General features: G+C 44.5%; 2 protein-coding genes across 6 annotated transcripts in view; one reads left to right on the forward strand and one right to left on the reverse strand.

The window, feature by feature from the left end:
• LOC141047587 (uncharacterized) overlaps positions 1-9,320 on the reverse strand; it is a 27,522-nt gene extending 18,202 nt beyond the window's left edge. Inside the window, exons 1-2 of the mRNA XM_073542735.1 lie at positions 8,872-9,320; positions 8,599-8,769 (exon numbers count right to left, since the gene is read on the reverse strand). Coding sequence (XP_073398836.1) covers positions 8,599-8,769; positions 8,872-9,128 — 428 coding nt within the window. The 5' untranslated portion in view covers positions 9,129-9,320. The remainder of the gene's footprint in view (positions 1-8,598; positions 8,770-8,871) is intronic.
• MLLT3 (MLLT3 super elongation complex subunit) overlaps positions 1-24,847 on the forward strand; it is a 389,891-nt gene that overhangs the window by 256,966 nt on the left and 108,078 nt on the right. The window lies entirely within an intron of this gene.

Below are 24,847 nucleotides of genomic sequence, written 5' to 3' on the forward strand. Positions count from 1 at the left end.
GTAACGATAGCCAAGCCAGGAGGTCAGAACCAGAAAAGACAATAGTGCCAAAACGAGAGACGGAGTACAGAGTGAGGGAACGGACCGGGTCTTACACGGGAAGCAATCAAGCAACGCAGAATACACGCACACCAGGGGTCAGACACACCAGAACAACAGTATAGCTGACATAGAACCCTGGTAAAGAGTGAGTATAAATACCCCTCCCAGATCCAGAAAGAGGCCATGAACCCTTAACCCTGTGAGTGCAGGGCAATAACCCTGTTCAAACCATGACAGTACCCCCCTCTTAACGGGGGGCCACTGGACCCCCAGGCTTGTCTGGGTATCTGGCGTGGAAAGCCTGCACCAGACGATCGGCATGCACCAAACTGACCGGAACCCATGACCGATCCTCCAACTTTTTGTAAAAAGCCCTCCAGAACCTCCCTCCTCCATTCTTCAGCCAGGAGTAGTGGTGGCCGAAATCTCATCTGAGTTACAGAGAGAGATTTTGGAGGCCCAGGCTCGGGCTCCGGGTGGTAAACCCCCGGGTAAATTGTTTGTACCGGAACGTTTGCATCTCGGACTTATGCAGGAATTTCACGATTCTATGTTGAGTGCTCACCCTGGGATTGCAGCTACCCGGGGGGCAACTGCGAGGGGTTTCTGGTGGCCCTCTATGGTAACAGATATTAAAAAGTTTGTGACTGCATGTGGGTTGTGCGCTCGTTTTAAAGTTCTCAGGTCCGGCCGGCCGGGGAGTTGGTGCCTTTGCCAATTCCGGATAGACCATGGACACATTTGTCCATGGATTTTATCACAAATTTTCCTCCTTCCAGGGGCAGCTCGGTGATATGGGTGGTGGTGGATAGGTTTTCAAAGCAAGCCCACTTTGTACCTCTCCCCGCGTTACCATCTGCTGAAACCCTGGCCCGCTTATTTATGCAGCATATAATTCGGTTGCATGGCGTGCCTATGAATGTGGTGTCAGACAGAGGAGTACAGTTTGTAGCCAGGAGGTCAGAACCAGAAAAGACAATAGTGCCAAAACGAGAGACGGTGTACAGAGCGAGGGAACGGACCGGGTCATACACGGGAAGCAAACAGGCAACGAAGAATACACGCACACCAGGGGTCAGACACACCAGAACAACAGTATAGCTGACAGAGAACCCTGGTAAAGAGGGAGTATAAATACTCCTCCCAGATCCAGAAAGAGGCCACGAACACTTAACCCTGTGAGTGCAGGGCAATAACCCTGTTCAAACCATGACAAGTCACTACACCCGTAGATCCATTTTCTACTCTTGCCCCTTGTGTGAATTGAAAAATTTGAGGCTAAAGTAACATTTTAGTGGAAAAAAAAATATATTTTTTGTTTTCATAACCCACGCTTATAAAATTCTGTGAAGCACCTGTCGGTTAATGATCACTACAACCAGAGATGGGCTCACTTATGGGGGTTTTCTGCTATTTTAGTACCTAATCTCTCTGCAAATGCAAAATGGCATCCACAATGTATTCCAGCCAAATTTTTGCTCCAAATTCAATTGCCATTCCTTTATTTTCTAGCCCTTCCGTATGCCAATACAGCAGTTAATTGTAATTTTTTTTATTTCCCACGGACCTCACCATTGCTTGGCTGCGTTCAGCCTCTCTGTTGTGAAAGCCCGGAAGTTTGGGTTTATTCTGCACTGTTTCTGCTTTTTCTATGGAGAGTATACTTTTTGTACAGCATTTGCTTTAGACACTTTGTATGATTGAATCATTGTAATATCTGCCCCAAAAATTAGTGTATATGTCTGCACTTTGCACATTAACCAGGCAGTCTGTTTATTCCCTCCATTTAGCTTAGCAGCCTCTGTATTTTAACCACTATTTTTAATATATGTCTAATAAAACTTTAATATTTTAAGATTATACTCCATGAGCATGTAATGGAGTGCATATAATCTCCTAACAAAACAATATAATAATCAGCCCCCCAGTACCTTGTAGCCCCTTACCCACCTTGGCCCTCACAATACCCTCATCCTCTCACACTCACCCCCCAGTGCCCTGTCCCCCCTCCCCCACAATACCCCCATCCTCTCAATGTCACCCGCCAGTGCCCTGTCCCCCTCCCCCTCTTCAGCCCCCACAATACCCCATCCTCTCACACTCACCCCCCAGTGCCCTGTCCCCCTCCCCCACAATACCCCATCCTCAATTTCACCCGCCAGTGCCCTGTCCCCCTCCCCCTTGTACCCCCTCCCCCACTTCAGCTCCCACAATACCCACATCCTTTCACCTTCACCTCCCAGTGACCATGTCATACCTTCATTTAATAAATCTATTAAATTCCATCCCCACTTACCGATGAAGTTTGCAGGCAGTGAGGCAGAACCAGGAAGTGTCAGAGTGAAATGCAAGGTGGCCACTAGGACCCAGTGTGCCTGAGCCAATCTGAGCGTGCACAAAACTGCAGCCTGACAGAAGCTCCTCAGGTCAGTAAGCCTGTATCCTACAGTGCAGGGGGGAGACTCTTCAACTGGCAACTGTGTTAGCAGCATGCAGAGTCTCTGTCAAGCAGGGTAGCAGGCATTTTCCTGCTCTTGTCCCGTGCTGTGTTCTGCCTCAAGACTCCCGGTGGGCCCCTTCATGTGATGGGGCCCGGGGCAACGGCTCTCTCTGCCCCTCCATTAGCTACTCTACCGGTCTGGGGTAATTGGCGGTAGGTCTGGGGTAATTGGTGGTATCTCTGGATAATTGTCTTGTTGCAGGATACATTGGTAGTCAGACACTTCCCTGATGGTATTGCATGATAGATACACAGCATAAAAATACTGAACAAAAACTCATTGTGGGAAAGCTTAAAGCCTAAAACTTTAGCACAGTATTGTGTGTGTAATAATTATTATTTATGATTTTTTTTTTTTTTATTTAACCATTAGGGGAAAATGTAAAAAAATAAAAATCCTAAAATTTATTTTCCACACTAAATATTTTTAATTACATATTCTTAACAAAAAAAACTAATCAAAACTACTCCTATTAGGTACACCCAACTCCATAATAACCATAATTAGTTCAATAGGCGTTTTTTCCATGGGAAATGTAAAAGAAAATCACAATAATAAAAAAGTGCAGGTGAAAATTATATAAATTACACAAGAATTTACATTTGCCCACAAACTGCGCTGAAAAATAATACCTCCTACATTTATATCAGTGGAAAAAATGTCATGGGTGTTGTAATGTGTAGACAAAGGCAAAACAAAAAGAATAACTGGTCATTAAATAACTATTTGACCACTTTTTTCATTAGAGGTGGGAGCTGAAAGTATTATTGGGGGAGCCTCAGTTCATCCTAAATATCAAGTTTTTCTTTAATCTGGAAATGAGGTATATATGTAAATGAGGTATTTAGATGGATGACACAGTTCATTTTAATACTTTTTTTTATTGATATAGGTAATTGTTACTGTTAATTTAATTTAGTGATGAGTAACATTCAGGTTTTTATCAGTTGGTATTGATATTGCTGGTATCTAAGAAAAAAAAACAGGTGGTCCTTGCCAGTTTTGCAGTGATGGCATGAAGTCCATCATTCACCTGACACCTGCAGCCAATCACTGGTCTCGACCGTCTTATGCCATGAATGAAATGTTACAATTATAGCCAGTGATTGGCAGTCATGTGAATGATCGGTAGCCCTGCAGGACTGCCAGGGACCACTGAAGTGACAGGGAAACAAATACGTACTGTATGTAAAGTGGTAGTGTTTTTTTTTTGTTTTTTTAAATATGTTAACACATGTCCACCCCTTGGCTTTAAAATCTGAACAAAATTCTGAACAACACTATTAGTCATGAAAGCAAATGACTCTGCCCTGCACAACCATCTGGAATCTCTTAATAGAAACCCCAGCTTTCATCAGCCTGTGGGTTGTATTTACTATCAGTTTCAATGAAGTGATAGAAAAGTGTTTCATCAAAATGATTTACTATGTGAAATCTCCCATGCTGCATATACTACTTTCACAATTTTTATTATAATTTTTCTTTTACTACTTAATAAGACTTATATGTCTTATAGGGAATCTATAATCAGAAAATGACTCGCGGGTTTACCGCTACAGAGAGGAGCCAGAAGACTGCAGCATCTGATTTCTCCTACTCGTGCACTGATTAGAAGGACTTCTCCTTCATATTTAACGGTGCAGGTTTCTGTTAGCAGTGCAGGGGTTAAACTGCTCAGCTTAGAGTCGCTGAAGCTTTCCTGCTTGGATGATCTCAGCTGTGCAGTATTGGCCACTCTCCTCTGCTATATATACACTCACCTCTGGCAATCTGGATTAGGTCTCTTTCACACTTCAGTTTTTTGTGTCAGTTAAAATCCGCCAAAAAGGCGGAAAAGCGGATCCGTTCCTAACTGATGTGAACGGATGCCACAGGATCCGTTTTGTGATGGATCCGCAGAATGAAGAATTTTAAAGGAACCGCTGGCGAGAGAGAGAGATTTTTTTCGTCCGGGCATGCGCAATTGAAAATGCGGATCCAACAACAAAAAAAAGTTGCATGGTCCGTCCAAGCATGCCAGCGGACGACAAAAATTTGGCCATCCGTCAAGATCCACCAGTAATGCAACTCAATGGGGGAAAAAAACGGATCCGCAAAAAAAAATGGCGGATTTTGACTGATGGTCAAAAACGGAAGTGTGAAAGAGGCCTTACCAGTGTTAGTTACTGCCTGGTGTGGAGTGGAGGAGTTGATTATTGGTAGAGGCGTTTGGAGTATTGTTCTGTGACTGCTTGGTGTTTCGGCTGTGTGCCAATCCTCATCCTCTCATTTGGTTTTCCTTCCTTTTCTACCCAGTGTTCCCCTCTGTTGTCTGTGAGTGCCTATTTGTGTGTTTGGTATTTCACTTTTCCATGTACGTCCTCCCTTTTTAGTCTAGTTTGTGTATATTCATGCACTATTACTCCCCAATTCCTTGGGTGAAGGAGGGGGACAGATATAGGGCTTATTCAGGAGCTCAGCAAGGGGTCTTCATTATTAGGCTGGAGTCACACTAACCTGCGCAAAATACGCTCCGTATTTTACATGCGTAATACGGATCAATGACCACAAAATAGTGGTCCGTAGGTCATCCGTAAGCAAGGTGAGGTCGCGTATTTTGCGCATGTGTGTCTCCGTATGCAATCCGTATGGCGAGATTTTCTCACAGCCTTGCAAAATGGACATTTAACGGTTTTGAGGCCTGCAAAAAATTTAAATCATTAGCCTGCACCCTATTTAGACACTCAGAAATAGGTGGCTGCCTACATTCTGTACATTTCTCACCTTGCTTTCACGAGGTGTGTTGGTGTTCTTTGTGCAGCATGGCAGAGGGTCTGACATTCAATACAACCGAGCAGGTTCTCTTTACCTGGCTTTTGTCACGGCGCTTTGGCCAACCATATCCTGTGAAAGTGGATCCGCGGAGGAGGAGACGCATGTGGGTACATCCACTTTTGAGGCAACGACTCACAAGAGGGCATTTTCACCGCCTCTATTCGTCTCTGCGGGAGCATCCGGAAAAATTTTACCAGTACTGTCGAATGAGCATTTCCACATTTGATCGCCTCTTGGAGACAGTGCGCCCTGGGATCACATTTCAGGACACTAGGATGCGCCAAGCCATATCTGCAGAGGAGCGACTTCTACTCACAATACGGTATGTACTCCACAACCACATTCTCTATGTTCATAATGTGTGTGTTAATTTATGTTTTTTGGCCTTCTTGGACAATGTTTAATACCCTCATCTTACTCAAAATATGTTTCACCTGACACAGCACAATGTTACATCTAATATGTACTGCATATCACTTAGTCATTGTGCCACCAAATATGTGTGTGTTTGTTCTCTCTCATTTCCTACCAAGTTTGGTCGGCATGTAACTGATTTATTTTTACTTTAGCCATTCTAACCTGGACTATTTCTGTTGTTCTACAGCTTCCTGTCCACTGGCCTGTCTTATGCCGCCCTCCACCATGAGTTTCTCATTGGAAAGTCCACCAATTCAGGCATAGTGAGGTCTACATGTGCACAAATCTGGACAAGACTCCATCAGGTGGTCCTACCCGAGCCCAGGATGGAAGACTGGTAAAGGATTTCAAGGGACTTTGAGGAGGACTGCCAGTTTCCAAATTGTATTGGGGCCCTGGATGGCAAACATATCAGGGTGCGTAAGCCGCCGAACTCAGGGTCCCAATTCTTCAATTATAAGCAATACTTTTCTGTTGTATTGTTGGCTCTGGTAGACCCTCAATACAAGTTTATAATTGTGGACATTGGGGCCTATGGAAGGACGGGAGACTCTAGAGTCTTCAATACTTCCATAATGGGTCGGCAGCTACGCACCAACCAGTTGGATCTACCACCACCACGCCAGCTACCAGGCTCCCCCGAACAATCAGTCCCTTATGTCCTTGTGGCAGATTAGGCCTTTCAGTTATCACGTAATGTCATGAGGCCATATCCCCGGCGCAACCTTGACCACAGGCGCAGAATTTTGAACTTGCGCCTATCACGTGCTAGGCGACTGGTGGAGTGTTCCTTTGGGATTCTTTGTGCCAAATGGCGGGTACTCCAGTCTGCCATTCAGTTGAGTGAGCAAAATGTGAATGAAGTTGTGAAAGCCTGTGTTGTTCTGCATAACTTCACCAGGATACATGATTGCTCCTCCTCTGATGGTGTTGTGCGTAGGCCGGACAATGTGCGCAGGGTGAGACCACCTATCATCCCTCAACGTAGACCGCTCTCTGGCCTCAAAGTGCTTGATATATTCACTAATTACTTTATCTCACCTGAGGGGGCTACTTCTTGGCAAGAGAATGCTGTGTCTATGTTCTAATTATTTTTGGTTCAAAGTGTGTCTAAATATATATTACTCAAGCCTTGTTATGATTCTATGAGTGTTTCTTTGCATTGGTTGGTGTCTGTTAGTATGTTGTGAGGGATAGTGAGAAATCACACAGAGACGTTAACTAGAGTAGACAAATTTTTAGTTTTGCCTTTTTGTTTTTTGGGTTTTGCTTCAAGGCAAACATAATTTTGCCATAACACAAATTTGGCAATGGCCAAAATGACCCTTTGGGCCTTCGTTAACTTGATGTAACATTAACATAACAGAAAATAACTGCAACAAACATTATGCAATAACAACATTGCTGCATGCCTACATTAACCTGGATTAGGCAACAAAGGGTGAGCTCCATCACCAAAATAAAGTCAATAAGATAACACTCACATTTCCTCATAATGTTTTCCAAACATAGAAAGATTCCACCGTGACAGGAAAGGCTACCTCACATCTTTCACACAGATATTACCTGTCTGTAGAACAGACAATATTTAAGCATGCTATACTGGAAAGGATGAAAATACAAAACTCACTTGTTAAGACATAGAGAGAGCGTGATATTGTGAATGCTGTTCGCCTCAAATTGGTTTACTAGAGATTGCTAATAACAAAGTTGACTACTTAACTAAAGGCAAGCACGCCTTTCCTATGCATTAACAAGTGATTAGGGTATTTTCATCCTTTCAGGTAACAGTATAGCGCATTTAAATATTCTCTTTTATACACACATGTAATATCTGTGTGAAAGGCGTGAGGTAGCGTTGCCTGTCATGATGGATTGTTTCATATGTTTGGAAAACCTTGTTTACAAAAGTGAGTGTTAAATTATGTTCTAAATGTTGGTGAAGGAGAACACCTGTTTTTTTGTCTAGATTAGAAGCACCAGTTACATGTCACTGGACATCTCCAAAGTTTGGATTCATAAATCCTCATATGTAGGGGAAGGGGAACGGGGAGGAACAGCCTGTGGGTGCTGCTGGACATTGTGGCCAACATCGCCCTGTGTGGGGCCATACTGTTGCCCATGATGCTGTTGTTGTCCAGCCTCCTGGGCCTGTTGGTGATACTGCCCAGAGTAATAATGATGATGGTGAGGGGCTTCTTGTTGGCTATGGTAGGCCCGTGGATCATACCCACCAAGATAGCCAGATCGTCCCCAACCAGGTTGGGACCAGCCTCCAACACTGGGTGGGTACAAGTGGCCATATTGGTGGGGTTGGCTTGCTGAAGACATTTGGGGCTGCGGAATAGAAGGATGGGTAGGGGGAGGAAGGGGTTGAGGTGTTGGCCCACGTATTAGGGGCTGTTCAGACCCTGCTTGAGCAAGCATCTGTGTGGATGGTCTCATGCGCATTAAATTTCTTGGTGAGAGCTGCCACCTCTCCAGAAATTCAAACACCTCATATGGGGTATTGGGGGGGGTGCTTGCATCAAGCAGGATCTGAATACACCCCCTAATACGGAGCCTGACCTCACGGGTAAGGGCACGGAGATAAAGGGTGAGGCTACGTGCATAGGCCTCCTCACCATCATCTGTATTGACTCTGGACAGGTAATTCAGCACCCCAGTGTCCACATTGGTCCTGCTCTCTTGAATGGCGACCTGGCGCCTTCTTCTTATTCGCCGTGTTGCTAGAGCAGCCTGTGGGGAGGGCCTGATCTGGGCAGTTGGGCTGCTGCTCAAGTTGCCCATCTCTTCCAGGATGGGTGAGGTTGCAGCTGCAGACCGTCCTGGTGGTGTGTTGTGTTGGGCAGCCATTGTGTGCTCTTGTGATGCCTCCTCTTCAGACATCCTTCTTGTAGGGGGAGAAGATGGGCCAGCCACCTCATCCCCTACAGGATCAATAACGGGCTCTGCCTCTGAGGCCGTTCCTCGATCCGTAAGGTTGGATTGAGTTCTGTTATGAAATAGAACAGAGGCAAAAATACATCAATATTTTTGTCCCTGTAAAGTATTTGTGTAATGTTTTTGTGTCATGTGGTGTGAGGTATGTACTTACGGTCTCAGAGCCAGAATTGGGGCGAGGAAGTTCAGCCGGTCATAATATATATATTTCCGCTTGACATGGCCAGCATCCCCACTCCTGGACCGCTGCTGGCGTTCCCGGCGGTATTGGTCCCGGATGCTTCTCCACCGTTTCATCACATCTTCCACTGCAATGTGACAGGAAAGATTGTCAAAATCACATATTTGAGTGGTCACATTTTCAAACAGTAGTCTAGGCATGGGGCCTTCTGGGGTGTGCGTTCTACCCATGGTGGCATATGTAATTGGGCCGATACCCAGGGTCTCATTAGCTCCCCTGAAACTAATTTTAGTGGCTAGGAGGATGAGGAGCTTGTGGCCTAACCCCTAATTATGGCTGTGTGAAGCCACGTGTCACATCCTAATGTAACGGCCTCATGAGGCTAAAATTACATGCCCAGGAAGGGGGGGGGGCTGATTGTAGAGTCATTTTCTAGCGCGCGCTAACGTTAATTATATTTTTTTATGGTTGCACTTACGAATTTTCTGCTGCTCCTCACGTGGTCTGTCACCGAAGTCATGGTACATCTGGCGACAGATGCACCTCCATGACGCCTCCTTTCTTGTGCGGTTCGCATAGTTTGCGTCGCGTGGGTCCCATATTTCTGGACGCTCCTGCACCAGCACAATTAGCATCTCCACATTTATGTAAGTGGACGCCATGCTGCTGCTGTATTCCGTGGAGGCGTACTTCCTGGATGTCTGGAGTGCTTTTTGAGCTCATTTGCATGTCTACGCTTCCTGATGATGGATTGGCCCATTTCCTGTTCACCAGCCAAAAGACCTGCGTATTGCTCGCAGGTCACACGTGTGGTCAGTGTGTAATCCGTATTTTTTGCGCACCCATTGACTTGCATTGGCGTGCTACGGGCGTAGTACGCTGACAATCGCAGCATGCTGCGAGTGGCACGGAGCGTAGGATACGGAGGAGAAATATACGCCTGGTGCGAGGGACCCCATAGAGAATCATTGGTCCGTGTCTAATGCGTGCTTTTTGCGCCGCTCACGCACCCGTATTCCTCGCCAGTGTGACTCCGGCCTTAGAAGTAATCTGGGATGCAGGGAAAGCTAGGCCGACCCTAGTGTTAAAGACAGGGAAGGAGTCCCTGACCCCGGGTATTCCGACAACAGAGTTGTGACAATTACCTATTGTTAAAATCAGTTTTTTGTTACATTTTATGTTTTTAAAGCCTTTTTTTACCGACTCTTACTTTCTGTCCTTTCAGTGACAGTTTACTGAATTACAAATACCAAAAACACCTCTATAACAGCTAAGAAATGATCCACCAATCACAATACAGGATTTCAGGCTTTACCTTGCACCTTCTCAATTCACAATGCCCTTTGTATAATCTCATTAGATACTTCAATGCGAAATATAAGGTCAAGGTCCGATTATTGTGGCTATGTACACATTTTGTTTCCTGAAACAGAAAGATAGTGTCTAAAGAAAAAACAAAATAGCCCTGTGGTCCATGTGAAAATTGCAAGATTCGTTTTAATACAGATTGCGATAAAAAGAAAAATTACAAATTGCCAAAAATTTACTACATTTAATACAAAAACTTGATTTAAACAGGCAATTTTAGATGATGGCTTCCCTTTAACCCTTTCCCGACATTTGAAGTACATATGTTATAGTGTGGAAGGACTTCCCAACCAATGCACTATATGTACGTCATGGTGATCGCCCACGCACAGGTGGCGGCTATCCACGGGCTATCGCCGCTGGGTGTCACCTGATTCTGACAGCTGACGCACGGCTCTCAGTGCCAGAAGCGGTACGCACATTTTAACCCCTTTAATGCTGCGCAGGTAGAATGAAGAAAGCCCCTCTGCCCTTGGATCTTAGACCTTGCGGCGTCACCGTGAGTTTTCTGATCGTTACCATGGTGACCTGGTCTCATCATGACGACATCTTGGTCTCCGGGCACTAGGAGGTTGGGTAGATCATACGCAGTGCATTCTCACTAACTTGTGTCTCCAACCATGGACAGGCTATAAGGTATAGCAATGCTCCTATAATACTCATAGATTGTAATCTTGCGAGCAGGGCCCTCATTCCTCTTGGTATTTGTTATAATCTATGTGATTATTGTTATGCTGTAATGTCTATCGTCTGTACAAGTCCCCTCTGAAATGGAAAGTGCTGTGAAATATGTTGGCGCTATAGAAATAAAATGTATTATTATTATTATTATTATTATTATTATTAATAGTGCTATACCTTATAACTGCGATCAAACTGTAGAAAGTGCCATAGTGGGACTAAGTAAAAAGTTTAAAAGAAAAAGTGAAAAAAAAAGTTGTAAAAATATATAAATCACAAAATAGTAAAAAAAATATATATATATATATATTGTACCCATAAATATTATGAAAACAAACAATAAAAGTACACATATTTGGTATTCCAGCGTCCGGAATGACCCGAACTAAAAAACTGTCCCGTTTTAGTAAACCCCATAAAAAAAAATATAACGGGGCAAAAAATGATGCTTTATCATCATTACCATGAACCAAAAAGTGGAATAAAACGCGATCAAAAAGATGAATGTAAATAAAAATATTATTGTTGAAACCAACATCTTGTCCCACAAAAATCAAGCTGCCATACAGCTCCAACAGCCGAAAAATAAAAGTTATAGCGCTCAGAATAAAACAATACACAAATAATTTTTGTTCTATGAAAACAAATATATAAATGGGCTATTGGTGTAATCGTACTGACAGTTCCTGTATTGTTGGTTTTTGTTTATTTTGTCTCCTAAAATTCGGACTAGAAAACTATCTAAAAATTTCTTGAGCCCGAAAACTACCAATGAAAGCATAAACTTGTCCCACAAAAAGCAAGCCCTCGTGTGATTGTCAACCAAAATATGGAAAAATTATAGCTCTCAAAATATGATGATGCAAAAAACTACTTTTTTTTTTTTTTTTTTTTTTATATTTAAAACGCGTCTTTTAGGCTGCGTTCACACGTTCAGGTTTTTTTGCGTTTTTGCGTCGGTTTTTACTGCACAATTTTGCCGCAAAACCAGCATCCCTTGCAGTCCTATGGGATTCCACAATGCTGTGCTAATGCTGCGCTAATGCTGCGGATTTTCCCGCGGCGGAATCGCATCGTGGAAATATACGCAGCATGCTCATTATTTTGCGGAATAGCGGCAATTCCGTCCACATAGGAGTGCATTCTTCTGCTTACATTCCGCATGTGGCTGTGCCCAACATGCGAAAAGTAAGCAGAACATTTGCGGATGGTACCCACGGTCCGGAGGAGAGGAGACTGGCCTCTGGGTACCATATCCCTGTAAAAAATAGAATTAAAATAAAAAAATCGGGTTACATTCGCCTTCCTGTGTCCCGCGCAGCGTCCCCAGGCTTCAGCGATACACGCGGCAGCTCCCGTTCCCAGTAATGCATTGCGATGACCTTTGCTGATGTCGCGTCTCGCGATGCTGTAGCGGTCTCGCGAGACTACGACGTCATCAAAGGTCATTGCTGCAATGCATCACTGGGAACGGGACCTGTCGGAGCATCGCGGAGGCCTGGGGACGCTGCGCGGGACGTCGGAAGGTGAATATAACACGATTTTTTTTTTTTTATTTTTTTTATTTTTAACATTAGATCTTTTTTACTACTGATGGTGCATAGGCAGTCTCAATAGTAAAAAGTTGGTCACACTCGTCAAACACTGTTTGACGAGTGTGACCAACCTGTCAATCAGTTCTTCAAGCGATGCTACAGATCGCTTGGAAAACGCTAGCATTCTGCAAGCTAATTACGCTTGCAAAACACTAGTTTTTCGGTGGGAAAATCGCCGGAATTTAAAATGCGATTTTCCCGCGGAATGGAATTCCGGAATTCTCGCGGTAACTTCCGCGAGAATTCCGCTACGTGTGCACATATTCTTACTGTGACTGGAGCCAAACATAAAAAAAAATATTACTCTGGTATTGCTGTAATCACATGAACCTGAAGAATAAAGTAGTCTAATCACTTATACCATATGTAGAACAGCAAGAAAAAAATAAATAAAACCAAATCTTCACCTACTGTTGTTTTTTCATTCTGCCTCCCAAAGACCGCAGTAAGGTTCTGTTCACATTTATCCTGCTCACTACGCTGAGCGCTTACACCAGGTTTTCTGTGTAAATCTCTGAAATACGAGATTCATATGGAAACCCCGGCGGAAGATTCCCTATAATAAGGCAGATGGAGGCACTGTTGACCCCGTCTGACCTGTGATCTGACTGTGTCAGTCTTTTTAGGCATGCAAAAAAGTGCCTTCGGACACAGTTTTCTGCACCTTTGAAAAAAAGACACCGCTGGACAGAGGCCGGACAGAGTCCAGCGTAACTCTGCTGCCTCATTATAGTGAATGGGTCTATCAGGAGTCTCATCTGAATTGTGTAAAGGGAAACTGCGATGTAAATGCTCAGCGTAGCGCGCATGTGATTCAAATAGCTTTTTAAAATGTTCCTAATAAAAGCTTCATCTCAATCCACAAAAAAGCAAGTCCCCACTCACGTCTGTCATCTCTTAATGGAAATATAGGGGGGCTTCCACGTTAATAGTAGTACAAAGGCTCTGGAAAAGCTAAATGACCCTCGTCTTCAAAAGAAATTCAGCAAATTCTGTGCTCCCAAATCCAAATGCCCCCCTCCGTTCTGAACCCTAGTGTGCCTAATCCACATATAGCGTCCACATGTTTGGCATTTCTGTAGCGATGACAGCCCGCCTAGTTTACCAGTACATGAGCTGGGCACAACTTACTAGTAGCTACAACGACAGTTTTGCAATTTTCACTCATGGAGTCAAAATTGTCACAACACCTGTAGACAAATTTCCAAAGGGGTATAATTTCCAAAATGTGAGGATTCTGCTCTTCTAGCACTTAGGGGCTCTGTATATGGAGTCTGAAAACTATTATAAAAATTCTGCACTCCTGGATGCCTCCTGTATTACAGAACTGCTTAACCATACGGTGAGACTCGGGAGGGACAGAGCGCTATTTGCCAATACTGCTCCGGCCCTCCCGATTCTCTGCATATGGTTAAGCAGTACTGTACAACCACATTTAGGTATTTCTATAATTTTGATGCCATTTTACCCATGTGAAATTGTAAAATCTGAGGCTAAAACAAAATTTTGGTGGTAAAAATATAATTTTTTCTTCATTGCCCATTCTGTGACCCACCTGTGGTGTCAATGTAAGATATCAAACAGGAACGCGGGATGCAGTGACGGCATGCAGGCAGATCAAGGGTTAACAGGTTTATTTACAGGGGAATACTCCACGCAGGGAGGTAAAAGTTTAAACAATAAAAATGACAACGGATTTTGCAAGGTGAGGTACAACGGTACATTTAACGGCAGTTCAGTAACAAGCATGTTAAAAAGTCCTAAATCTGCAGCTCTGGCTGCCTACTCAAGTGCTGACAGCTGCTGGCGCGATGTCCTTTCCAGTGGGGCCAACTAAATGACAATACCTCATCTTCTGGTGACAGTGGTCGGTTTTCTGGTACCTTCCACTGTCCCTAGTCCATATACTGTAGTGGCTGAACAATGGTAACGGCTATAGTCCTGTATTAGCCCAGAGTGGCTCTACAAGTATACGAAGGCCAAGTCAAGTCACAAGTGTCTGGGCCCGAGATTTACTAGCACAGTCAGGGCGTAGATTACGGTCACACTACCGGTCTCTTTGAGGCGGCACACGCACGGTACTCACGATCCTGAAGTGTCTGGCTCCTGGCTTTAGGACGAGCACACACTGCCTGTCTCTCTCTCTCTCTGGTCCCCAGACGGAGCACTTCTCTCTCTCGCTGCTACAACACCTGGCTCATCTCTGCTCTGTGTGCAAGGCTCTGCACAGCTCTGCTGACATGGCTCTGCTCTATTCTGCTGGTACAACTCTGCTCTGCACAGGCTACGGGGGCTCTTTCTATGTGGCCCATTGCCACACCGATACTCTCTGGTGGGGGAAGCAGGGCGTGCTGCTCACAGCTCTGTGCGCTGCTCTCTGCGTTGCTCCCTGTCAGCGCCAGACTGCCCCGCTTCGCCCGCTTTTTCCTTTTATGCTTCTGCTGCTACACTCCCTTTTCTGGCTCTCCCTGCCCTTCTCCGTCCCCAGGAAGGTCCTCCTTGCCCAGGCTTCCCCTCTGAACTTTGCACTGCGCCTCAAAAGTAGTTTTCAACCACATATGGGGTAGAGGTGAACTCAGGAGAAATTGCACAACAAACTTTGGCATCCATTTTCTCCTGCTATCCTTGTTAAACTACAAAACAAATATTGAGGCTAAAATAAAATTTTTGTGGGGAAAAAAAAGTTTTGTTTTTTTTTTTGTTTTGTTTTTTCTTCACTGCTCTGCATTATAAACTTATGTGAAGCAGCTGGGGTTTCAAGGTGCTCACCACACATCTAGATAGATTTCTTGCGTGGTCTCGCTTCCAAAATAGTGTCACTTGTAAGGGTTTTCCACTGTTTAGGCAAATCAGGGGCTCTTAAAACGAGACGTAACACTGGCAGACCATTCCATTAAAGTCTGCGTTCCAAACGTCACTCTGAGCCCTGCCATGAGCCTAAACAGTAGTTTACCCCGCATACGGGGTATCTGCGTACACAGGAGAAAGTACACAACAAATTGTATGGGGAAATTTCTCTTGTTACCCTTATAAAAATGCAAAATTTAGGGCTTAAAAAAAACAACAAAATAACATTTTTGTGGGGAACATGTGTTTTTTTTTTTTTTTTTTTTTTTTAAATTTTCACGGCTCAACGTTATAAACTAATGTGATGCATCTGTGGGTTCCCTGATGGGTCCAGTTTCCAAAATAATGTCACTTGTAATGGGTTTCCACTGTTTAGACACATCAGGGGCTCTCCAAACGCACCATTGCATCTGCTAATTGATCCAGCAAATTTTACATTCAAAAAGTTAAATGGCGCTCCTTCCGTTCCGAGCCCTGCCGTGTGTCTAAATAGTGGTTTTCCCCACATGTTGGGTATCAGCATGCACAGGAGAAATTGAACAGCAAATTTTAGGGTCCTTTTTTCCCTAGTAACAATGTGAAAATAAAAGTTTGAGTCCAAAGTTAAATTTTTTTGTGCCAAAAATTTAAATATAAACTTTTTCCTTCCACATTCCAAAAATTTCTGTGGAGCACCTGAGGGGTGCAGTTTTTAGAATAGTGTCCCTATTATGATACTTTTTGTCATATAGGCCCGTCAGTGACTTCAAATGTGACGTGGTCCCTAAAAAAAAAAAAAATTTTGTAAATGTTGGAAAAATGAGAAATCGTTGGTCAACTTTTAACCCCTTGTGGTGTAGTTACCACTATGTCAGCTAGGGGGCGCTGTGTGGGTGTCCCAGGACGGGTGTACAGGCACATTCAGTGTGGTAACAGGAGCAGGGTCCTAAATGACCATTATGGGTCTCAAGGTGGGTGGCCTTGGGATGCAGGCTCCAGGGTGTATTGATCAGCAGAGGTACTGCTGATCTTTCTGTTACACTGAGTCAGGGAAGCCTGTGTGTGTCTATACAACCTTTAGTGATGTCATAGCCATGTGATCACCTGTGGGTGTGGTTACAGGGCTATGTAATTGAGGTGTTTGGCACATGTGAGAGAGTGTGGAGGGAGTCTGTCTGAGTGTGGACAGACTTCCATGTGTCCAGGTGGGACACTACAGAGAGTGTATATGGGGAGGACTACAGCTCCCAGCATGTGCTGAGACTCTCAGTCCGAGTCTGAAGCCACGGACATTTCTGTTCCTTTGCCTGAAGTGAAGGTTACATTTCAGTGTTATGCTGTCTATGGTTTATGGAGTAATAAACCTGGTGAAATTTTAAAGGAACGTGCCTCATGTTTGTCTCCCGCTGCACCTGAGCGAGTCGAATCCCTACAATTGGTGACAGACTGCGGGCAGCGACTCCCAGAAGCACGTGTGGCAGTGCTGGCGATTCTGAGCCAGGAGAGCAGACGGTCTGACAACCGTGAGTAATACTGACCGAGGTCAGAGAAAGTGACTGTGTTAATATTTGTGGGATACCTCTGAGGAGAAGAGGCGTCCAGGAACCTGTGTGGCCGACACAGGTAACAGACAGGAGTCTGTGTTGCACTGACCAGGGTCAGTGAGAGACTGTGTTCCTGGAGGGTTCAGTGAGCAAGGTCCTGGAGGGTCAGTGTTGGGAGGTTCTGGGAGAGGAATCGGATCCCTGGAACACGTGCTATGACCTTGGACCTGGTGAGGCGTGTGTTGGGCAGTCTCAGGCGGAGACGGATGTCCTGAAGAGCACCCGCTGAGCCCCTGGACCTGGTGAGGCTGGTGTGTTGGGAGACCCTGGGAGGAGGGTCGGCTCCCTGAATAGCACATGGTGTGCCCTGTGTGTTGGACGGTCTCAGGTGGAGACGGTACGTCCTGAGTGGCACACGAACAGGACATATGAGAGACTGTGCATGTGTTTTTGTTTTTTTTTTCTTTTCCTCTGCAAAACCTGAAGGTGCTTGCTGTGGCTCAGTGGGGTCACGAAGGTCTCGCAGCACAGGGTCCTGGTGTTTTTCCTTTTTTGGGATCTGCCCTGGGAGCATTGGTAGCAGACGCTGTCTGTCTACATCATCCTGCTGCAGCTTTATGGCATGTGACTAAGCGGATACAGTAGTTGTGGCTTTACACAACTATTGAGGGTGAGTACCCTGTATCATTGCTTCATAACCCATTATACCTGCACTGTTAAGGCCCTATGGGCGCGCTTTTGTGGTTTTTATCTTTGAGGGTGACAAGCGGTTTCCGGTAACCCGGCGGGGTTAAGAAGGGGACAAGCGGCTTCTGGTGGATCGGTGGGTCCACGAAGATGGCGCAGCAGGAGCTGCAGTGACACCAGCCGCTGTGTGTGTGTGTGAACAGCAGCCGGAGGTGCCAGTGATCAGTGACAGCAGGAGCTGTGGTGGTGCCAACAAAGACTTGTGTGGTATCGTTAAAAGACAAACTGTACTGTGTGAACTGTGGCATAAGAAGTTCTGCAGAACGGACATGGGGAAATCCCAAAAGGGGGCGGTGACCCAAAAGGGAGTGGTAACCAAAAAAGGGGTGGAGTCCCAAAAGGGGGTGGTGACACAAATTGGAGTGGTAACCCAAAAAGGGGTGGAGTCACAAAAGGGGGCGGTGACCCAAATTGGAGTGGTAACCCAAAAAGGGTGGGGTCCCAAAAGGGGGCGGTGACCCAAATTGGAGTGGCAACCCAAAGTGGGGTGGTGGTCCATAAAGTGGCCATGTGTGAAGAAGTGACAGCACTGGGTGACTCAGTAGGTATGTCTGGAGTACCGCAGTGTATGTGCAGGTCTTTTTCAGAATGTGGAATATCCTTTCCAGGTAGTAATGATGGGCCACAGATGTGTACAGTGATGCTGCACCGGGAAGGAGCCTTTGGTCGGCTGGACTCAGAGTGTCAGGTGACTCTGACAGGAACGCCTCTCGTTTTCTCTCTGACCGAGAAAAACGTCAGGGTTCGCTGTAAACACGGGGTCACGGTGAACTACGCAGTAGACACAGTAGTGTTTGAGGGGACCAAAGGTGGTGAGTGCCAAGGTAGAGGAATACCACGGGATTTAGTCTATGCCTGGGAGAGGGGCCGGGACTTTCTTTTGTTTGATGACGTTTGGTCTGACGATGGAGATGCTTCGACTGTGGGACAAGCAGACACTGAGACAGTGACGGCTCCTGACATGGACAGGTCAGAGGTAGAACTGACCAGAGGAAGAAGTACATCTGCCCAACTGACGGACCTGACGTCTCGTGATAAGACAGATGGTGGGCTGGGAGATGAGACTACTGGACTAGACACATTGGTGCTGGACGGTAACTGGAGGGTTCACTCGACTGGGGTGACTGACCCAGTGGTACCCTTTAACGATATAATTAAAGAGGTAGTGGTGCGACACGTGATGGACAAAAGAGAACAAGATCGTGAGATACAGCTGATAAAGGAGACTGTAACAGAACATGTCGAACAGGAAAGAGTCCTAAGGCAAGCAGCTGAGCACAGAGTGGATGAGCTGGAGAAGGAAGTCTCTGAGCTCAGAGGTCACCTGTCAGCGTGTAAAACCATGAACAAGACCCTGTTGGAAGATATGGAGGTGCTCAGAGAGGCCCAAGAGAAGCATCAACAGGAGATTCTCAGGAGAGAGGATGAGCGTCGCTACCTGGCAGAGGAGAAAGATAAAGTTCTGCAAGAACTCAGTGGAGTAGTAAAAGGTCTTCTGCAGGAGAAGTGGAGGGGCGAAGACGTACAGCGGCCTTGCCCGACTGATAGCAAGGCAGAACTGCCAAAGCCCATCTTGGAAAAGGGTCCTGAAGACTGTAAATCTCAGGAAGATGGTGAACCAAGAGCTGCACAAGACAGTCACCCGGTCTTGGCAGATACCTTGAGGGAAGTGTCCGTGGGGAACCCAGAGCCATCTGTCCAGGATGAGAGCAAGTCCATGACCTTCAAGTGTGTGATGGAGGTACCCGAAGACGTGCGAGAAGCGTGTGCCAGCGAACTTGTGCATGAGACCTTTAAAAAGGCAGTAAAGGCCTATAGTGTGAGCTGGGCACCAGAAACAGACCAGTTGGTGATACTGGCAGAAACGGAAGACACAGAGAGAAGGGTGGCTGTCCTGAAGGAGATGCACCTACAATGTCTCCGCACGAAACAGATGCTCGTGAAGCGTAATTGGAAAGCCGCTCGACGTCTGGAGCTTGCAAGGGAAGCACAAAGTTGGCTGGGCTTTGTGGAAGACATAATTCCGGTGCCCAGAAATCTGGTGGGGAAAGTCGTTGGCAGACTTGGAAAGGTGATGCAGGAGATGGTGAATCGATCCTGTGTGAAGAGAGTGAGGATCCCACCTGCTGGTGAAATCCAAGTCGTTATTGAAGATGACATGGTTCCTGTCATTGTGGTTGGTTCGGTGGAAAGCATTGGGAAGCTTCGCATGCTCCTGGAATATCGGGTAGCGTACCTGAAGGAGATTGAGCAGCTAAGACAGGATCGGCTGCAGATGAATGAGCAGATAGAGAACGTCAGGTGGCGTCCCCCTCCAACCCAAGGTGTAAGGACCCGAAGGGATCCTCCAAGGAATGAAAGGACAGGTAGTCGAAGGCAAGAACGTCGAGAGTCCGCAAGTGGCCGTTCTAATCTTAGTAAGATAGGCACGAGACTCGGTGGTGGACATAGCGACAGAGGGTCAGACTCAGACCAGCCAGTTGGCCCAGCTGGACGTGGGACTCATGACCGTGCGAACTGGGAGAGCCAGCCAGTGAGAGAAAGGTCGCGTGATGAAGCACACTGCAGACAGGTGGAGACTAAAGAGTGTCTGGTCACACTGACGGACGTTGACGGGAAGGCCAAAGCCCAAGGCCGAGATACTGACCGCTGGGGGCAGGGGAGGCCTAACGTAAATATACAGTATGACTACCGAAACAGACGGAGATGGTCCTCCCGACTGGTAGGGCAAGGTGACATGGGTGCCAGGTCTCAAGATCTCTGGGTGATGTCATGTGTTCAACCCCACAAGTTTGAACAGAGGGGGGAGGTATGTGGTGTAGTTACCACTATGTCAGCTAGGGGGCGCTGTGTGGGTGTCCCAGGACGGGTGTACAGGCACATTCAGTGTGGTAACAGGAGCAGGGTCCTAAATGACCATTATGGGTCTCAAGGTGGGTGGCCTTGGGATGCAGGCTCCAGGGTGTATTGATCAGCAGAGGTACTGCTGATCTTTCTGTTACACTGAGTCAGGGAAGCCTGTGTGTGTCTATACAACCTTTAGTGATGTCATAGCCATGTGATCACCTGTGGGTGTGGTTACAGGGCTATGTAATTGAGGTGTTTGGCACATGTGAGAGAGTGTGGAGGGAGTCTGTCTGAGTGTGGACAGACTTCCATGTGTCCAGGTGGGACACTACAGAGAGTGTATATGGGGAGGACTACAGCTCCCAGCATGTGCTAATACTCTCAGTCCGAGTCTGAAGCCACGGACATTTCTGTTCCTTTGCCTGAAGTGAAGGTTACATTTCAGTGTTATGCTGTCTATGGTTTATGGAGTAATAAACCTGGTGAAATTTTAAAGGAACGTGCCTCATGTTTGTCTCCCGCTGCACCTGAGCGAGTCGAATCCCTACACCTATAACTTCCTAACAAAAAAAAAGTTTAAAAAATTGTGCTGATGTAAAATCGACATGTCAGATATGTTATTTATTAACTATTTTTTGTAACATAACTTTCTGATTTAAGGGCATAAAAATAAAAAAATATGAACATTTAAAAATTTTCTAAATTTTTGCCAAATTTCCGTGTTTTTTTCACAAATAAACGCAAGTCATATCAAATAAATTTTACCACTATCATAAAGTACAATATGTCATGAAAAAACAATCTTCGAATCAGTGGGATCTGTTGAAGTGTTCTAGAGTTATTACCACATAGTGACACTGGTCAGAATTGTAAAATTTGGCCTGGTCATGAAAGTGAAAACAGGCTCAGGGATGAAGGGGTTAAACAAAGATATAAAGTAGTAAAAATAAAAAAATTAAAATAAAGCATAATTAGTTTAGCTCTATACAAAAACATAAAAATAGTGACCTATAGCTTAAAGTGTGAGAGTGAACAATCAGGATAACAAATCAGTTTGATTGCAGGCTTCTGTGAAGCTGGAGCTTTTGTTTGCCTGTTTTTGATCCATTTAGATTTTGTCGTTCTCTTCTGAGTTCAAGGTCAAATTCTGGTCAAGGAAGTCCTTTTCGAAAGTCTTAATGTGAGTTGTATTGTGCTTTCATATCAACCTATTGCCCTTCATTTCTCACTATGTTTAATTGCCGCTACATCCCTAAATAATGCTGAAGTTCATACTAGTCTCTTAATTTTTCAGCCTACACACGTGGTCAAAATTGTTGGTACCCCTCGTTTAATGACAGAAAAACCCACAATGGTGACAGAAATATCTTGAATCTGACAAAAGAAGTAATCAAAAATCTATGAAAATTAACAAATGAAAGTCAGACGTTGCTTTACAACCATGCTTCCACAGAATTAAAAAAAAAAAAAAAATTAAAACTCATGATATAGGCCTGGACAGAAATGATGGTACCCTTAACTTAATATTTTGTTGCAGAACCTTTTTCAGGCAATTACTGCAATGAAACGATTCCTGTAACTGTCAATGAGACTTTTGCATCTCTTGACAGGTGTTTTAGCCCACCTCATGAGTAAACTGCTCCAGTTGTTTCATGTTTGAAGGTTGCCTTTTCCAGATGTCATGTTTCAGCTCTTTCCAAAGATGCTCAAGAGGATTTAGGTCAGGGCTCATAGAAGGCCACTTCAGACGAGTTCAATGTTTTCCTCTTAGCCATTCTTGGGTGTTTTTAGCTGTGTGTGTTTTGGGTCATTATCCTGTTGCAAGGCCCATGACCTGTGACTGAGACCAAGCTTTCTGACACTGGGCAGCACATTTCTCTCTAGAATCCCTTGATAAGTCTTGAGATTTCATTGTACCCTGCACATATTCTAGACACCCTGTGCCAGATGCAGCAAAGCAGCCCCAGAACATAACAGATCCTCCTCCATGTTTCACAGTAGGGACAGTGTTCTTTTCTTAATATGCTTCATTTTTCCATCTGTGAACATAGATCTGATGTGCTTTGCCAAAAAGTTCCGTTTTTGTCTCAGCTGTCCATAGGACATTCTCCCAGAAGCTTTGTGGCTTGTCAGCATGTAGTTTGGCAAATTCCAGTCTGGCTTTTTTATGATTTTTTTTCAACAATGGTGTCCTCCTTTGTTGTCTCACATGAAGTCTACTTTGGCTCATACAATGATGGCTGGTTTGATTGGACACTGATATTCCTTGAGCTTGAAGTTCACCTTTAATCTGGTTAGAAGTTTTTCTGGGCTCTTATGTTACCATTCGTATTATCCGTCTCTGATTTGTCAATAATTTTCCTCCTGCGGCCACATACAGGGAGGTTGGCAACAGTCCCATGGATCTTAAATTTCTGAATAATATGTGCAACTGTAATCACAGGAACATCAAGCTGCTTGGAGATAGTCTTATAACTTTTACCTTTAACATGTTGGTCTATAATTTTCTTTCTAATCTCCTGAGACAACTTTGCTTCGCTTCCTCTGTTCCATGTTGAGTGTGATACACACCATGTCGCCAAACAGCACAGTGAGTATTTGTAGCCCTCTATACAGTAATTCAACAATGCGTTCAGAAATTTCTTAAATGGCACTTCAGTATAAATCCTAAACACATAAGGTGGCAACAATTTTTTGTGCCTACCACACAGAAGCGAACCAAACTATAAATTTAAAAATATTTTTTTATTTAGAAAATTTAATACATATTAAAAGGACCACATATCCATAATTTTATCAGAACATACCCCATGAGGGGGCAGCAGCAGAATGATACAAATTTATTGAGACAGTCATGTGGAGGTATAACTAAATCTCATATACCCAAAAGATATCCAAAAAATATATAAATTTTTTTATCAATAGATCATGTGCCAATAAAGCATCACTCATAAAAATCTTATAGGACCAGAGTTAATAAGACAGTACAACCAATAAGATCTCCTAAACAGGCAGAAATCAATATTTAATGCACCTCAGCATATTACAACTTTCCATATGTATGCCCCACACATATGACTGTCTCAATAAATTTGTATCATTCTGCTGCTGCCTCCTCATGGGGTATGTTCTGATAAAATTATGGACATGTGGTCCTCTTAATATGTATCTAATTTTCTAAATAAAAAATATAAATTTATAGTTTAGTTCGCTTTTGTGTGGTAGGCACAAAAAATTGTTGCCACCCCCTATGTGTTTAGCCCTCTATACAGGCCCACTCACTGAATCCAAGATTATAGACACCTGTGATGCTAATTAGTGGACACAGCGTTATTTAACATGGGTACCATCATTTCTGTCCATGTCTAAAAAGCAATGTCTGACTTTCATTCATTTTCATAGATTTTTAATTTATTATTACTTTTGCCAGATTCAAGTTATTTCTGTGACCATTGTGGATTTTTCTGTCATGAAACGAGAGGAAACAACAATTTTGACCAGGTGTGTAAATTAGGTACACAAACCTTAAATCCTCCAGAGTTAGTTAATCCATTATATTCTCCCAACAAACTCATTTTTACCTTCTGTATTTTTTTTTACAGTTTTGAATTATTTTTTTTTTTACACCAACCTACTTCATTTGTTTGTTTTTTTTACATAACAGTGAAAATAAGTCTTCATTCATGATCTAATGGGAGATATTCGCCTTAGCATTTTTCCAGGGCTATTACTTAAAGGGGCTGAGCAGGTTTAGAATGAAAGTCTGCGATTGCTCTATGCGACTGCAGATTTTTGTATCCTCACAGCACGCGTACCGCCGCTGTCAGGATTCTCCGCTCCTGGCTGCAAGGGCGAGCGGTCACGTGATCCCAAGTATGTGATTTCCATACTTCTGGTTACATTCCAATTATACGTGCATGACCTCACTCAGTACGAGTGAATTTATCGAGACTTGGCATGTGACCATATGTATGCAAATTGCTGTGAAGATACAGAAGTCTTCAGTCACTCTGGCTCTTTTATCCCAAACCTGGACAACCCCTTTAACTCTTAAGTAGAGTTGAGCGACTTTGGTCGGATCGGGTTTCGTGAAACCCGAATGAAACAAAATAAGTTTCAGATGAAACTCGTCCGACTAGAGCAAAAAAAGTCGGAGTTTCGTCCGACTTTTATTTCCCATTGACTTGCATTGGGGTCGGGTTTCGGACGAAACTCCCGACTTTGTTTTGCTCTAGTCGGACGAGTTTCATCTGAAACTTATTTTGTTTCATTCGGGTTTCACGAAACCCGATCCGACCAAAGTCGCTCAACTCTACTCTTAAGCCCCCGTCACAGCGATCT

Source organism: Dendrobates tinctorius, unplaced genomic scaffold (assembly GCF_039654945.1).
Source record: "Dendrobates tinctorius isolate UK_male_01 unplaced genomic scaffold, ASM3965494v1 ptg000128l, whole genome shotgun sequence".
Classification (NCBI taxonomy): Eukaryota; Metazoa; Chordata; class Amphibia; order Anura; family Dendrobatidae; genus Dendrobates; species Dendrobates tinctorius.